The sequence below is a fragment of the Chelonia mydas genome, chromosome 9, assembly GCF_015237465.2.
Source record: "Chelonia mydas isolate rCheMyd1 chromosome 9, rCheMyd1.pri.v2, whole genome shotgun sequence".
Lineage (NCBI taxonomy): Eukaryota > Metazoa > Chordata > Testudines > Cheloniidae > Chelonia > Chelonia mydas.
The window spans coordinates 27,306,399-27,321,900 of record NC_057855.1 but is presented as its reverse complement, the minus strand read 5'-3'; the positions used below and the strand labels follow the sequence as shown (position 1 = coordinate 27,321,900).

Genomic DNA, 15,502 nt, shown 5'->3' with positions numbered 1-15,502 from the left:
TATTTTTTATATGAAGCCATTGACTTAGGTTCTGCAAAACCACTTAAGCCTGACTTTAACCCCTGCTTATCCTTTAGCAAGCAACACAATAACCAGAGGGATACATAATCTTAAAAAAAAAATCAGATATCTTCCACATTGTTCAGAGATGCATCTTAATCCCCTTATAATGTTTTGCATATTGGTTATGTGCTGCAGGATTCTGGAAAATGTTCTTATTGCTGGGAACATAGATTGTAAACTTTGGTTTTGGAATAGCATAGAATTTTTTCTTTGTCGATTTAACATAACAGGATTCTAAATCTGATAATACAGTAAAACCTCCCAAGAACGACCACTCATGGGGGTTAGCAAAAGTGATTGCTTGTAAGAGATAATCGCTCTTCAAAGGTTTGTACAGCAACACTAATCTGGTGGTCCATGGCCTCTGCAGGTAGTTGCTCATGACAGGTGGTCTCTCTTCACAGGTGGTCTCCAAGGGCTTGTCTTCGCTACAAAATTAGCTCGACTTAAATTAAGTCGGCCTACAGCTACTGCAGTAATTAAATCAGCTTGTTAGTATCCACAGTACCCTCCTTCTGCCAGTGGTGTATGTCCTCACCAGAAGTACTTGCACTGACTGCAGTGGGGCATTATGGGGCACTGACAGCTGGGCAGGGCTCACAGCTGGTCTGCCTTCGCACCAGGGCTGACCACCCTAGCTGTGAGCCAGGGACTAGGCTGAATTTCAGAGCAGGGAGCCTACCAGCCGTGAAAATGACATTCTTGTCAGTTTAACGGCTGCTGCTATTTCACATTTCCTCTCTGGGTCCAGCCTGGGAGGGGTTCACAGCTGGAGCCTTCTGGATGAGAGCTGGAGCCAGAGACCAAATGTGAAATAATAGCAGCCCTGAAACTGACAAGAACGAAATTTCAGGGCTAGTAGGCTCCATGCTGTGAAATTGGCTGCGGCTGATTGTCAGCCCTCAGGAAGGGGAGGGTTCCCACTATGAACGTGTGCGGGGGGGCTTGGGCTGTCGGGCATGGGGCTGACAGTTAGGAGCCCTGCCTCCTAGCTCAGGCTCTCCTTCATCACTGCCCCCCCAATCCTTCACTGGGAGGTGGCAGCAGAGCTCCCAGCTGTCAGCCAACAGGTGATGTAAGTAACACAGTATCTACACAGACACTGTCTCACCCTAGCTAGGTTGACCTAAGCACTCTGTTTCTCACAGAGGTGGAGTTAGGTCGATGTAGTGGGTGACTTGCATTGGCAGGAGCGCTATTGTAGTGTAGACACTTACATAGGTCGATGAAATCTGCCTTCCGTCAATCTAACTCTCCTGTAGACCAGGCCGAAGGCAGGTTTTATTGTACTATACTGTTTCTGGCTATGCACCTTTTTTCGTCTAGTTCTTTAACTAGATTTTGGCTAAATGTCCCAATTAAAGATCTTCCATAACTACCCTCTGGAGATGATTCTGCAGCAAATTCCTCTGTTAGAAAGACTTTCCTGATTTTTTCAGCCGTAAATTTTCCTTTCCTCAACTTAATCCCAGTACTCCTAGTTATAGGTCCTGTACCTTCCTATGTAGTTCCTTTCCCTTTTTAGTGTTTACATGCATAATATATTTCTGGACAATGTCCCCCTCACATCCATTAGTTGTCACTTAACTGAATTATACGTATATATTTCTAATATTGGTGGAGTAGGCTATGGAGTCACATAGGTTTTCTCCATAATTCAGGATTGAAGATATTCAGACTTGCAACAGTGTGTACAAATGCATCATAGAAACAACTTACTGTGTTTTTTATTGTTTTGACCTAATTGTCCACTGATACAATGTTTTTGTCTCACTGTATTTTCAGCCATTAAGTGACACTTTCCCAAAGGCAGCGTGACTGAAACCTATGAAGGCCTGTACTGAAGACAGCAAGCTGTTAGTGCAGACTGGATGCTTTCTTTTCAGTCATGTTGTACCTCCTGAAAAAACCTTAATGCAAGACATCTTTCGGTGCTGGCATGTTTCCAAATACTGCACAGTCATGGAGTGCAATAATACTGTATAGTGGTTTTTTTTAAGAGTTAAGTCAGCCAGTTCATAGCTAAACAATGCAGGCATTACTAACTGTAACTTTTGTTTTATATTCATGTGTCACACAATGGAAGATTGAGTTGATATCTTTTTTTCTTGGAAAAAGTTTGTCTAATCTGTTGTAATTTTATATGAATTTGTTCTTTTTGTAGTTTAAAATAGAATTGTAGGAATACTGATTTATTCCCAAACTGTTTTAAAGAGACAATTGCCTATCAAACATCTCTAATTTGGTTATGTTAGGTTTGTATATTTTTCAGAATATATTGCAGAGTGAACAGTGCATTATAAATTATATGAACAAAGCTATATGCAGAGTAATTACCACTTTTGTGATTTCAGGAAAAACTAAAAGACCAACTGCTTCTCAAATTGTATTGGCCAGCTCAAGAGCTTTCCCTTGACCAGTCTATAGAATTGAAAAGCTGGGCCTTTATATGTCCTAAATATAAACTAAGCAAATTAATTTAAATAAAGAGTTTTCATTTACTGTGTAAAGTATTGGTGTACTTTTATTACTTGTGAAAGTATGACCACACAGAATAATCAAACTGGATTCTTCCAGTTAGAGCTGAAAACAAACCTAGAAGACGTACACTTCACAGGAGCGCTATTAGTCTTGTATTGACTTCTTGTTACTATTCCATCTCAGTGAATTCTCAAAGATACAAGACTGTTATCCAAATACGTTTAACTTAGCCTTGGGAAGTTCATACTGTAACATGTTTTTTTTTTTTTAAATTGCTGAGTGCTATGTATTCTTGACATTTTGTACATATGAGGCATGTAGGAGAGGGGAGAGAATGCAGTGTCACAGTAGTTAGAAAAAGTTGTTGGACGTATTGTAAGATACGGATTTCAGGAAACAGGTGCAGTTTAACAAAGACATACAATAGTTCTGCTGTCATACGGAAATGACTAGTGCAAAGGACCGTATGCCCAGTCAAGTTCTGTGAACGCTGACAAAGTGAATTCAGACTAGGTAAGGATGTGGATGTGCTCAGTTAGATGTAAGTGGATGATAAGCCAATTCTAAGGTTCTTTGGGTGCCATGCTGAGGAGAAAGGTAGCATTATAGCTGTTGCAACATGACCACTTCTACCTGAAGGGAGTTCTGTGTTTTCTGTTTGCTTGTCTCAGGAGCTACTCCTTTCCTTAGCTGACAGTCTCAGTGACCACTGGATACCAGCACCTGCATTAGTTACAGAATCCTGACTGAGGTTGGGGTAGTGGCATATGCACTGGAATTCACAGCCATAAAGTCCAGAGCAAGCAGTACACAGAAGACCAAGAAAGCTCTTAACAGGTGTTGCTTAGCTACATGGGACACCTTCAAATGGTCATAACAGGTGCAGGGAGAAGGGTAGGAAGTGGGAGGAAGGTTTATTCAAATAGTTCCCTCCCCACTTTCTGGAATAGAGTTCTTTTAGGAGGGAAATTTAGGGGTCAATAGGCTCTCACTCTTTTGTGCTCAGTGAACTTCCTGAGAGAGATTTATCTAAGGGTTTTTTCAAGATGACATTCTAGATCACCAAAGTTTGCCTCTAAGACGTATGGGAGCTGGCCTTTGGGATCTGGACCAAAAATAACGGTAGATCTCTTTGAGAAGACCCCAGATCGGTTCACAGCTATAGAGAGTAATGCCCCAACCCTCCTCCTGATGGCTTTACGGCCCCTATTTCTTCCTTAGCTCAGTCACAGGAAGGCAATTATATCCAATGCTGAGCTGTGATTGAAACTACTGGCTACAAAGATGCAGAAGTTCAGTAATGTGCCTGGCCCTTGTCACATCCAAAAATCCAGAATTGTCAAACTTAAAATTGGACACCTAACTCCCAGAGTGCTGAGCACCTGCAGGTCCTGTTGCCTTCATATGTTACCACTGGATATTAAGACCTGGTGCTTCTGACACTATTTAACAATTTGGCAGTCTGAATAGAAACAAAGTGAGTTCCATAATCAACTGGAGGCATCTGTCACCTTAAATAGGAATTACTGTAGGCCCTTCCTCAAAGATTTTTAGGGACTAATTTGAATAGTGCAGTAACATCAAGACATTCCACCCAGCCACTCTTCAGTGAAACCACATGTATACATTTCAGCATACAATAACCTGAATTTGAAATTCTCCTTGCTTGCTGTTTAAAGGATAGCTATGTATTTCTGATGATCCATAAGTATGGCCCCATAGCATCGCATGTGAAACACAATTTCATGGGAAATAGATGAATCAAAAGGTTTTCTAATGTCATTACTTACATACTTCAGCCAAGTTCGGTGAAATTACTTGTTTTCCATCTATGTATATGCCTGCTTAGGTGTGTTGCTAGGCTATGAATTTCCATACACAGTTATCAAGCAAAAAAATTCTGATATTTACCTAGTCTTCCCACTTTGGAAAGAGATCAACAATTATTTTAATATCAAAGAGAATCTTAGAGCTCAGCAGTTTTCTTATCAGATCAAGACTATAAACAATGTTAGGTAAAGTATATGGGTAACCATGCTGGTGTTTATTAAGTATGCAAAGAGTATAACCCTCTTTTACTGGCTTTTGTTATGGACGCACAGCTTTTCCATTGCCTCAATCCTGTATTTAATTTTGGGTCATAGAGTTCACCACATAGTTTTGTTTTTATGATTTATACTGAAACCTATTAAACAGTAATTCTATAGAATGTTTTCAATCAGAAAAAGGTGGTTGAAAAGAGATGTTGGCAGTCATTTAAAGGAAGTGTCACATGCACACCCTCTTAAGAGACAGTTGTACAGTGTTATCAGAATCCTTAATAGTTTGTGGTACTTTAATCAGGGTGACTTGTTTTACTCAGAAGATAGTTCTGTGAAACGGTTCTAATTTTCAGTCATATATCTTCAGTTTTTGTGGTGGTCTTTGCAATATTTCCCCCCCCAAAGAGCCTAATTATTTGCTGTCAAAAACATGAACACTCAATATGGTTTATCTATGCATTATCTTAACATTGGAACTACAGTTTTAGTGCATCTTTCATGTGAAACCGGTTATTCTGACATAATGTTTCTCCAAAATGTTCAGTTTTATAGGATCTAATTTTTAGTTCTCCTAGAAATCTTTATCAGTTATCATGAACCCACATGCAAAGAGCATGTAGAAACGCACTATAAGAGGCACACTCTAATTTGGTAATCTTTTTACTCGGTGTTCACTTAGCACAAGTGTAAATGAGGATACAAAACACCACATAGTGGTGAATCAGGCCCATTTATTCTAATGTTATGTGGATGTAGCTTCACTGACTTATGGGAGTTACTCTGGATTTATACCAGTGTGAATATCAGAAGCTGGCACTTACTGTGTAAACTGCTTGAGGTACAAATCAAGTCTCATTTTCATCTCAGAACGGTGTAAATCAGGAGTAAATCCACTGAAGTCAAAGTTGCAGTACTGAGTGAAATCTTTGTGTCTGTCTCTGAAACACCAAGGCCCAGATTTTCAAAGGTATTAACATGAACCTTTTCCAATTCTAATATCTTTTTTGAGATGGAGTGGCCGCATCTGGGTGCAGTATTCAAGATGTGGGTCTACCATGGATTTATATAGAGGCAATATGATATTTTCTGTCTCATTATCTATCCCTTTCTTAATGATTCCCAACATTCTGTTTGCTTTTTTTGACTGCCACTGCACACTGAGTCGATGTTTTCAGAGAATTATCCACAATGACTTCCAAGATCTTTCTGGAGTGGTAACAGTTAATTTAGACCCCATCATTTTATATGTGTAGCTGGGATTGTTTTCCAATGTGCATTATTTTTGCATTTATCAACATTGAATTTCATCTTCCATTTTGTTACCCAGTTTTGAGAGATCCTTTTGTAGCTGTTCACAGTCTGCCTGGGACATACAAAACTACTCAAGATAGTTATCTGCAAATTTTGCCAACTCACTGTTTGCCCCTTTTTCCAGATCATTTGTGAATATGTTGAATAGCACTGGTACCAGTACAGACCCCTGAGGGACACCATTATTCAACTCTCTCCATTCTGAAAACTGGCCATTTATTCCTACCCTTTGTGTCCTTTATTTTAACCAGTTACCAGTCCATGAGGACCTTCCCTCTTATCCCATGACAGCTTACTTTGCTTAAGAGTCTTTGGTGATGAACCTTGTCAAAGGCTTTCTGAAAAGCCTTTTGTGCCTTTAAATACATCTCCATCCCAATTCTTACCTGTGCCTGGTTTTTGCCCAAATCATGGGAGCTGTAACCCCTGAGGGAGCAAGCGACTGAGATGGATCATGTGCTAGGAGACTGATAGCAGGGCCTGGTGTGAAAGCAGTAACCTTAGAGGGAAGAGACTGGGGATGAGGGAAGACCTGAGGTCTGACTTGGCTCTGTAGGGTGATCTGGGGAAGACTACTGTAAAGTGATTAGGGAGAAGGCCTCAATATAGAGATTTTGGGGGGAGGGTGGCAGAATGTTATCCTGTGAAATGGGAAGCCACAGATTCTGGGAAGAAGGTGGTAGTCTCTAAGAGTTTAGTGTCCCAGAGCTGCAGTCTGTAGCAGAGGGAGGACTTATAATGCATTTTGAGGGTTGGTGTGGAACCCCTGTAACTCAAAGGAGAAGGGCTTATGATGCTAGCATTGAGGAATAAAAGAACAAGAGTCTAACTAACCTGGGAAAGGCCAAGCAACTGTTTAGCCTGGTGAAAGCAACTGGTGAAGCCACAGAGATAAAGTTCCATGGCCTAAGGAGGGTCAAGGATGTATTTTGCTTTTGGGACTCTTATTACCCTGAAAATGGGGGATGGGGGGCATTGTTGTAGCAGAAGAGCTAAAGTATTAAAATTACCCAACCACCAAGAGAAGGAACTGTGAGTGGATGCACCCTGATGCTGTATCAGGTAAGCCACTTCTACTGCTTTTAGTATGTGATGGTGCTGTATGGATTACATGGTAGATAAATATTTGGCTCAGATTCATATCTCAATTAAACTGCTGAAAATTTGGATTTACTTCCACTACTTCAGTATTCAGAGTAGCAGCCGTGTTAGTCTGTATTCGCAAAAGGAAAAGGAGTACTTGTATTCGATGAAGTGACCTGTAGCTCACGAAAGCTTATGCTCAAATAAATTTGTTAGTCTCTAAGGTGCCACAGGTACTCCTGTTCTTATTACTTCATTAACTTCTGCTGATTTACATCATTGTAAATGAAATCCAAATCAGATCCTTTTTCTTAGTTTATTGAACATGAACAATACTTAGTTTAACCATGAAAAAGCAATACTATTTTCTCAAGATAGATAAAAGCTTTAGTCCCTAAAAGGTTGACAAACGCTGTATGTGAACTGCCTAGATAAAATGGAATGGTACAAATCCCATTAAAACTATGTTTGCAAAGCTGTTAGTGGAGCTCTCATACTGGTCATTAACAAGGGCTGAAAATAATATCTTTCTTGGATTGGTTGACTTAGCATCAAAATCTGTAATAAATGCAAGCTAAATGATTATAGAATGTTTGGCAAGAGGCTAAATTGACTAATTATTGGATTTTTTTTTTAGGTGAACCAGTTCACTCTGTGAAGGTGAAGTACAGGCAGACAGAAGTGAAGATGACTATATATAAAATGATTTCTAATCCATAACAAGATATGAACCTCGTATAAATGATTTGACGAGTGCAAACTGTTCAGTAAATGAGGCCACAACTTTAATGAACATCACAAATAATCAACGCTAGCAAATTGCTAATAGTCCTTCAGCCAGCCATGGGAGCACACCTGCACTTGTCCCCTGCACTGTTATAAATGAATACTCCCCATTTCCTTCTAGTCTCTACCATATTAAGAAACTTCCACATGTGGTTATTGTGGGTATACATGCACTGAAGCAAACAGCCAGATACTGCTTCTAATTCCCCCTGCAAATATTAAAGATACCTTCACCTGATGTCACAGATGTATGTTAGCTAGATAGAGCATGGGAAGGAGCTGAACCCAGTCCTATCTCTTGCCCCTACGGCTCTTGTAATTAAGCCCTTTGGTATCTGGACCACAGCCCATCTGTGACCCATGATTGGTGCCAGCTACATCAACCAGAGTGAAAACCAGTCCCCTCTGAGGTTGGGCACACACAGGATCAGAGGTGTAGCTTGGGCAAGTTCCGGCAGGTGAGGAAGTGGTGAAAGAAGGGATACAAATTCTGTTTCCCTCAGGGATCTTTCCTGCCACCCTGGTTAAAGTACAGGTGCAGAATTGGGTATCTCATGCAGAGCGGAAAGGAAGGTTTTCACACAGGTTTCATTCAGGCACATATGTCTTCATCCATCACTTTCTTACCTCACATGGCCAGACTGCAGTCCAGACTCCAGTATTACAAAATACTGGTTTATGTAAGAACCAAACAGGTGTGCTCCTAATTTCTGGGGACAGATAGCAGGAACCATCCTTTTGTTCTGTGTTTGTACAGCATCTAGCACAATGGAATCCTGGTCCATGACTAGGGCTCCTAAGCACGAGAGTAATACAAATAATACATCATAATACTCTCAGCCGTTCTATTCCTAGCTTAATGCATGCTGCTGGATAGCTATGCAGATCTGAAAGCAATGATTTAGGCAATGAGAGTCCTAGGAAGAGAGGTGCTGTGGCTGATTAATTTACTGGGCCAGAGGAAGCATAGCACTTTGGAGCTCAATAAAAATGTGTTTTTTTTTCCTGTATAAAAAGAAAACAAGGTTCAGTTAACTATGACATGACTGGGAGCATCCTGCAGCCACATTTCTTATTCTGAAGGTGATTCAAAATACTGTGAATTTGGAGTGTTCGAAAGTGTGTGGGCCAGAGTCAGGAAAGCTGTAAACAAAACCAGCTGCCAGGGTTATGCAGTACACATGCTGACGATGTTTGCTTGAGGCATGGGGCAGAAGGGTTTCTGTAAATGATACCATGTCACACCTGCAAAACATGTATCAGACATATGGCCCATTCCTTGTCTCAGGCCAAAATGCCATATGTTTTCATGGAGATTTCAAAATGCTTTTATATCTTAACTTCACTGGAGGGGATATTTGTTTAATTTCCTTCTCTTCTGAGTTGTTTCCCTATAAATAAGGTCATTTTCTGTAATCTCACTGTGCAAAAACATTAAATGAGGACAATTTGGCTTCTGTTCATTGATTTTATAGTTCCTTCTAAGAGGTCACCCTGCATTTATACATATATATATTATAGTGCAGGTGATACATAATGCTGTTTCCTTGCTTGCATCTATATATAACCATGAATATTCATATGCTAGTTCTGATTTAGTAAGGGGATAAATCACAATGAAATTATATATACCCATCAGATGTGGTGTGCTGGTGATAGTTATTTATCACCTGATTCCACTATTTATCCTGTTCTTTTAATCACTGCTCCTGCACTCTGGCTACCAACTCTTCTCCCCTAGCAATGATTTTACCAATCAGACCTTCTGAGCAGGTACCACAGAAATGCTTTTTCTTCCCCTCCAATTGTGGAATTCCCCGCAACTTTCAGAGGTTCTCTTTCCCCCTGCCACCTGTAGGAATCTTCAGTCCTGAGTTAGCCACCTAGGCTCCTCATACAACATGTGGAGAGAGCGAGAAAGGGATCCTCAGATGCCAGCAAGCCAAGTGTGGAGCTGCCAAAGCTAGCCAGGAACTAAATGCCAAGGAGAGGGGAATTGGAGCCTACGCAGCTAACCTGGCTGATCCATCTGCTCAGGATCCTTAGCTGCAAATGTTCTCCTGCAGTTAGGCATCTAAGCTAGGTCAGACACTTTAGGTAGCACATGCCCTAGCAGTTGAAACAGTCTTATCTCCTGATCACACTCAGTACCTTTCTCTCATTTGCCCTACATTTCCCTGTGCCTATTGTGTGAGTGCTGGTCTGCCCCCTGTGACGGGTTGGGCCCCCTGGGATGTCACCTGGTTTGCTGGGATGCCCCTGAGGCAGACTATTCTGCCAGCCTGAGCCCCCTTTTACCTAGTCTTGCTGGACTAGGCTCCCCTGCCTTTTCCAGCTAAGCAGACAGGCAGGGCCACACCCAGCTTCACAGAGACAGAGATCCTCTCTGAGAAGGCTCAGCTTAAGGGGCTTGCCACAGCACCCAGATGACCACCCCCTCCCACACACACACACACACACACGGAGTATAAACCCAAAATTATGTGAAATTCGTCTCCTCCCTCAGCGTGGAGGAGGGTATGCACAACTTCTCTTCCTGCCCCCACCCCCATTAGAAATCACATAAACTGGGTTATAGCTCAGAAATGTATTTCTGGTTTACAATATAACAGGTGTATTTTAAGTAGTTGAGGTAGCAGACAGAACAAGGCTGATTACTAAGAAACTAGAGCATGCAAACTCAGCTTAATACACTAAAGAAACTGGTTACATGAAAGTTCTCACCCTAAATGTGGTTCTAATAATCTTCACAGGTCAGTCGCCCTTCCAACCTGGGTTCAGTTCTTTCCCCCAGTTCAGTCTTAGTTGTTTCCAGCAGTCATTTTGGGTGGGATAGCAGGGGAGAATTGATGACCTGGATTACCTCACTCCCCACCCTTAAACAGGATTTGCATGAGGTGGGAGTCCTTTGTTTCCTAGTTGCCCCTCCCCCCCAGCTTCTCGTGGAAAAGTACAGAATTCAAGATGGGTTCCAGTATCAGGTGATGTGGTCACATGCCTCTGTAGGGCCCCTGTAGCCATTCTTCACAGGCTGACCCACATGTTCACAGGGAGACTAGGCTCTTTTACAGTCCATTGTCTCTTGCTGATGGGCCATCAGCACTATTGGGCTTTTCATTGTTGTACCTGAAGGGTTAGCAGGGGATGTCACCCAAAGTAACATATTTGAAACATAGTCAATATTCCTAATTTCAGATACAGAAATGATACATGCATACAAATAGGATAATCACATTCAGTAAATCATAGCCTTTCCAATGATATCTCACATGATCCTCTTGCATGAAGTATATCTCAGTTATGGCATATTCATATCATAAGCATGTTGTCATAAAGAATATGGAATGACATGTCAGACCCCCCCACTGGTGGCCTGCATCCAGGCCTTTGGGTATGGGGTCTGACAGGTCTCTGTGCTCTGAGCACACCTACAGGATAGGGCCTGTGGGTGAGATAAGTGTTTCCCATCCTTGTTTGAAAAGCCTGCTTTGGGGCCTCCATGGTTTCCACTTGAACTAGGGCTCTGTGCTACACATCAGCTGTGGGGTGGGATTAGGGGCATGTGGGGCATTAGGACTTTCGTGGCTTTGTGAATGGTGATCAGCAGAAACCTAGGTGCCTGGAGCCCTATTCGGTTAGGTGGCAGCAAAAATGTCAATGGTGAATGGTGAATTCAAGAGTCCTAGCGTGCGGTAGTGCGGCCTAGCTGATAGATCACTGGACTGGGCCTCAGGAGACCTAAGTTCTAGTCCTGGCTTTACCACTGGCCTGCTGGGTGGCCTTGAGCAAGTCTCTTCCCCTTGTTGTGCCTCAGTTTCCCCATCAGTAAAATGGGGATGATATTGATCTTCTTTGTAAAGCACTTTGAGATCTAGTGATGAGTTAGGGATTATTATTAGTGATTAGTCTCATTGCTAGATAACACTTTCCTGTTACTTGGCTAAAATTAGCCTGCTATACAAAGGTGAATTATTTTACACTGAAGCTTCTTTTTATCATTCCAGTCAGTGTTATATGCAAGATCTGAAACAACAATATGTGTTGGGCGCTTCTTCCTAGTGCTGGGCTGCTGCTGTCCTTGTGTTTTTAGCTGGGATTTTGGTGCTGTGTCTCAATTTAGAAGCACTGTGTTTAATGTTCATTGGTTGCCATAGTTCCAAGAGTTTCTCACAGTTGATAGAAGAGAGATTTCTGAGAAAGCCATTTAACTGATAACCTTAGTCTGGTGTTCGGCACATAGCACTCACTGAGCATATTTTGTGATTCTCTGTAGTAACTGAGATACATTTCCCTCTTTGGAACAAATCCTGGTCTCTCTATTATTAGCACTGTGTGTTTAACAATAGCAGTTATACATGGGGGATCATTTCCTGTGTGGGTCAGGAGACTCTTCTAGCTTGCACTTATTCTAGACACCTGTCAGGGGTTATAATTTATCTTTGCTTTATTTGATAAAGACCTTTCTTATCTTTCTGCGTCAAAGACACATACAGGAACTGATTGAACAAGCAAACATCCCCAATCACTTTCTCTTCCCACCCATTGAGTTTATTCTGCCAGTAGCCTCCTGCTGCCAGCAGCTGAGGACTTCGGGGTTTTTTTTTCATCTCCCAGCACATCTCTGCGGGCAAAGAGAAAAATCTGAAAGATCTGGAAACTACAGCAGACTGATGGCGGCTTGAAGAACAGAGTATGGCCATTCCAAGAGAACAACCTGTCTCTTGAAGAATCAGCCAAGAGTTAAAGGCACCAGGTCTTATTTTTTTTCATTGGGTCCTGCTCTTTCAGTCCAGACTTCAGCTGCACATTTCCTTCCAGCTTGGCTTTCTCTGTGGTGGAGTCAATATAGACTGTGGAGTCAGTTACGCCTCTTGGAGCCAATGTGTCTCCCATCCTCACCTCCTAAGGAAGATGAGCCACATCTTTTATGCAGTGTTACATTCTCTCCTGGGCTTCTTCATCCCCTCAGCCAACCTGCTGGTAATTGTGATTGTCTACAAACTAATGAAGAAGCAGCAGGGAAGAAGCTACATCTTCATCCTCAACCTGGCTGCTGCAGACCTGCTGGTGGGAGTGATGTGCATTGCAGAGGCACTTGATGATATTCTGGATGGAGACTTTGACAAGAATTTATCCTTTTGTCTCTTGCGGACCTGCATGAGCATGACACCTTGCATTGGCTCCATTCTCACCTTGCTTTTGATTTCCCTGGATAGATACTTGGCAGTGAAGCGCCCCCTTTATTATCCTACCCTCTTGAACAAAAAACCCGTGGTCTTCTCTCTCACCATCCTATGGGCCGTCTCCATCTTGTTTGGGCACATGCCTTTGATTTTTCCCTCCCTGCAGCAAAGCAACTACACGGGTTACTGTGGGCTCCTGTATGCAGCCAAGAGTGACTACCTATATGTGACCTGCTTTGGGATCTTCATCCCTTCCTTGTTGGTCATGATCTGCCTGCACATCTCAATGGGGAGGATTGCCTACTCGCAGCACAAGCGAATCAGGCGCACCTGCCTGCAAGCAGAACCCTTCACTGCTCACCTCCGCCACTTCAAGGCACTGCGGACAGTACTTATAATGATTGTCAGCTTCACCACCTGCTGGGGACCTTATTACCTGGCAGGCTTTGTGCAAGCTACTTGTGACTCCTGCAACCTGGCTGACCCGATTACAGATGTCTTATTCCTGCTGGGAGAAATCAACTCCCTCATCAACCCCCTCATCTATGCTCTGTACTGCAAAGATATAAGAAGCCAGCTGCCCAAACTGATGAAGTTCAAGAAGAAAGGCCAAGTAAAGCCTCTGGCTGTGGTTCACTTTAATATTCAAGCCCTTGATGGTTTATCCAATGGAGAGGCTAAAAGACCCGATTCATCTGGGGTTCAAGTCCCCAGTACTACTTTCTTCAACAGTTCTAGCCCCTGCAAAATAGTCTTCTCAGTGTCATGATCCAAAACAGAAGAGAAGCTCTGCATGAACCACCAGTGAAGTGGAATATGAGACTGACAGTTTTCTAGTGTAACAACCAACCAACCACCTGGACCTGGAGCACGTTGACTGGTATCCAGATTTACTACTTTCCCTTTTGTCCTTCTCTGTGTAAAAGGTAGCTGAGCTGGCTGGGAAAAAAAATCAAAACTTTGACACAAAATGGTGGGGGTATTGTTTTTTAAAAATAGCCTATAACAGTTCTGTTTGGACAATTAAACTCTGCAATACTTTACTACCAGTGTTATAAACCTGAACATACCCTGAGCTGCTGTGCACTCTTGCTCAGACCTGGGTAAATCAGGAGTAACTTCTTTTGAAGTTATGTATTCATCAAGGGCAGTTACGCACAGGATCATTTCCTGCGTGGGCCAAAGAGACTCTATTTGCACTTGTTTAGAAACCCAGCGGCAGCAGGTTATTACTTTATCTTTACTTTGTTTGGTGAAGTCCTTTCGTATCTTTCTGTGCCAGCCACATTCTGTGAATGAGTGAACCCGTCATCTTACCCAGCTGCTGTCACCAAGTGAAAGCCAGATCAGTCAGGCTCTGTATTTCCTCTGTATCAAAATATATTGTGCATTAGCTAAACAACACAATTCTGCTTTACCATATGTAAATATATATTCCTGAGCTTTTAAAATATAGCGGTGGTCAGAGGGCAGTGGCCCAAAGTTGCGGCCACCTATCAAGTGACTGGCTGATGGTTTATGTGACTTCAGCTTGAGCCAAGTAGTGCTCAGTGGATTGGTGTCCATATCACACAGGCCACCATAACGAATACCCTTTGGCAATCTTTGTTGGTCATCTCAGCAGTGGGAGCAAGAATCAGGTGGATATGGAGCTTGAACCATCCCTATAAGAAATCCCTTCTAGTTAAGGGTAGGAATGCACTTGAAGGACAAAATAGGAAAGCCTGCAGTGTTGCTACCGGTGTGCAGAGAATGTGGTTAAGGCACTGGACTGGAACTTAAGGGAGCTGGATTCAGTTCCTTGCTCTTTCATTGACATTTTGTGTACAAGAGATCTTGGGCAAGTCACTTAATTTTTCTGTGCCTCATTCCCCAGCTGTAAAATGGGGATATTAATGCTTCCCTTCTGCATGCTACTGATAGGGGTGTAAAGATAAGTCCACAAAATCCTTGTGTGGACTCAGCCACTACGGTGAGGAGGGAACAAAACAAACAAGACATCTAGCCCCTGGCCAACTTTTCTCTTTTTAACACAAGGTGAGTGTAATTCCTACTCAATACAGCACATGAGCTCTGTCAGGAACACTTATGTGCGCCTCTCTATTAATACTGATGTTAACTAGTCACAACCTTAAACATACACTGTATTGTTTGCACACCTCCTTCTAGTTGTGACTTAACATTAAATATATTATTCTAATATAGGCGACACACACGCTGGAATTTTACATTTCTGAAAATGAATAGATTAAAAACATTATTTTTATAGTTTGGGGGCAGGGGTTCTTTTTTTTAAATACAGATCAAATGGTTCTACTCTCAACCACTATTAGAAATGAGCAAAGGCAGCATCTCTGACTCATGCCCCAATAGTACATGCTTTGAGACAGTTAACATAAATCAGTGCATCCCGAAGGGCACCATTCCGTAACCACTTACCACTAGGTATAATGCATGAATAATCCCACTTATACTAATGGGACTACTAAAGGTAGAAAGCACTGTCTTTGGTGTAAGGTGGGTTACTGGCCTCCTGGATTGGTGTTGAAGTAA

General features: G+C 42.2%; 2 protein-coding genes across 4 annotated transcripts in view; both read left to right on the top strand.

Annotated features, from left to right (window-relative positions):
* The window catches only part of SELENOT (selenoprotein T), an 18,415-nt gene extending 15,846 nt beyond the window's left edge, over nucleotides 1–2,569 (top strand). For both annotated transcript variants that reach the window (XM_007057377.4, XM_043522373.1), the window contains exon 6: nucleotides 1,849–2,569. The gene's annotated coding sequence lies outside the window, so the exon portion shown is untranslated. The remainder of the gene's footprint in view (nucleotides 1–1,848) is intronic.
* LOC102940735 (glucose-dependent insulinotropic receptor) overlaps nucleotides 1–15,502 on the top strand; it is a 20,865-nt gene extending 5,363 nt beyond the window's left edge. The window contains exons 1-2 of one of the 2 annotated variants that reach the window (XM_037909215.2): nucleotides 6,127–6,959; nucleotides 7,618–15,502. In XM_037909215.2, coding sequence (XP_037765143.1) covers nucleotides 12,678–13,718 — 1,041 coding nt within the window. In that variant the 5' untranslated portion in view covers nucleotides 6,127–6,959; nucleotides 7,618–12,677 and the 3' untranslated portion in view covers nucleotides 13,719–15,502. Of the gene's footprint in view, nucleotides 1–6,126; nucleotides 6,960–7,085 lie in introns of those variants that run through there. The other variant, XM_043522372.1, reaches the window with a different exon arrangement.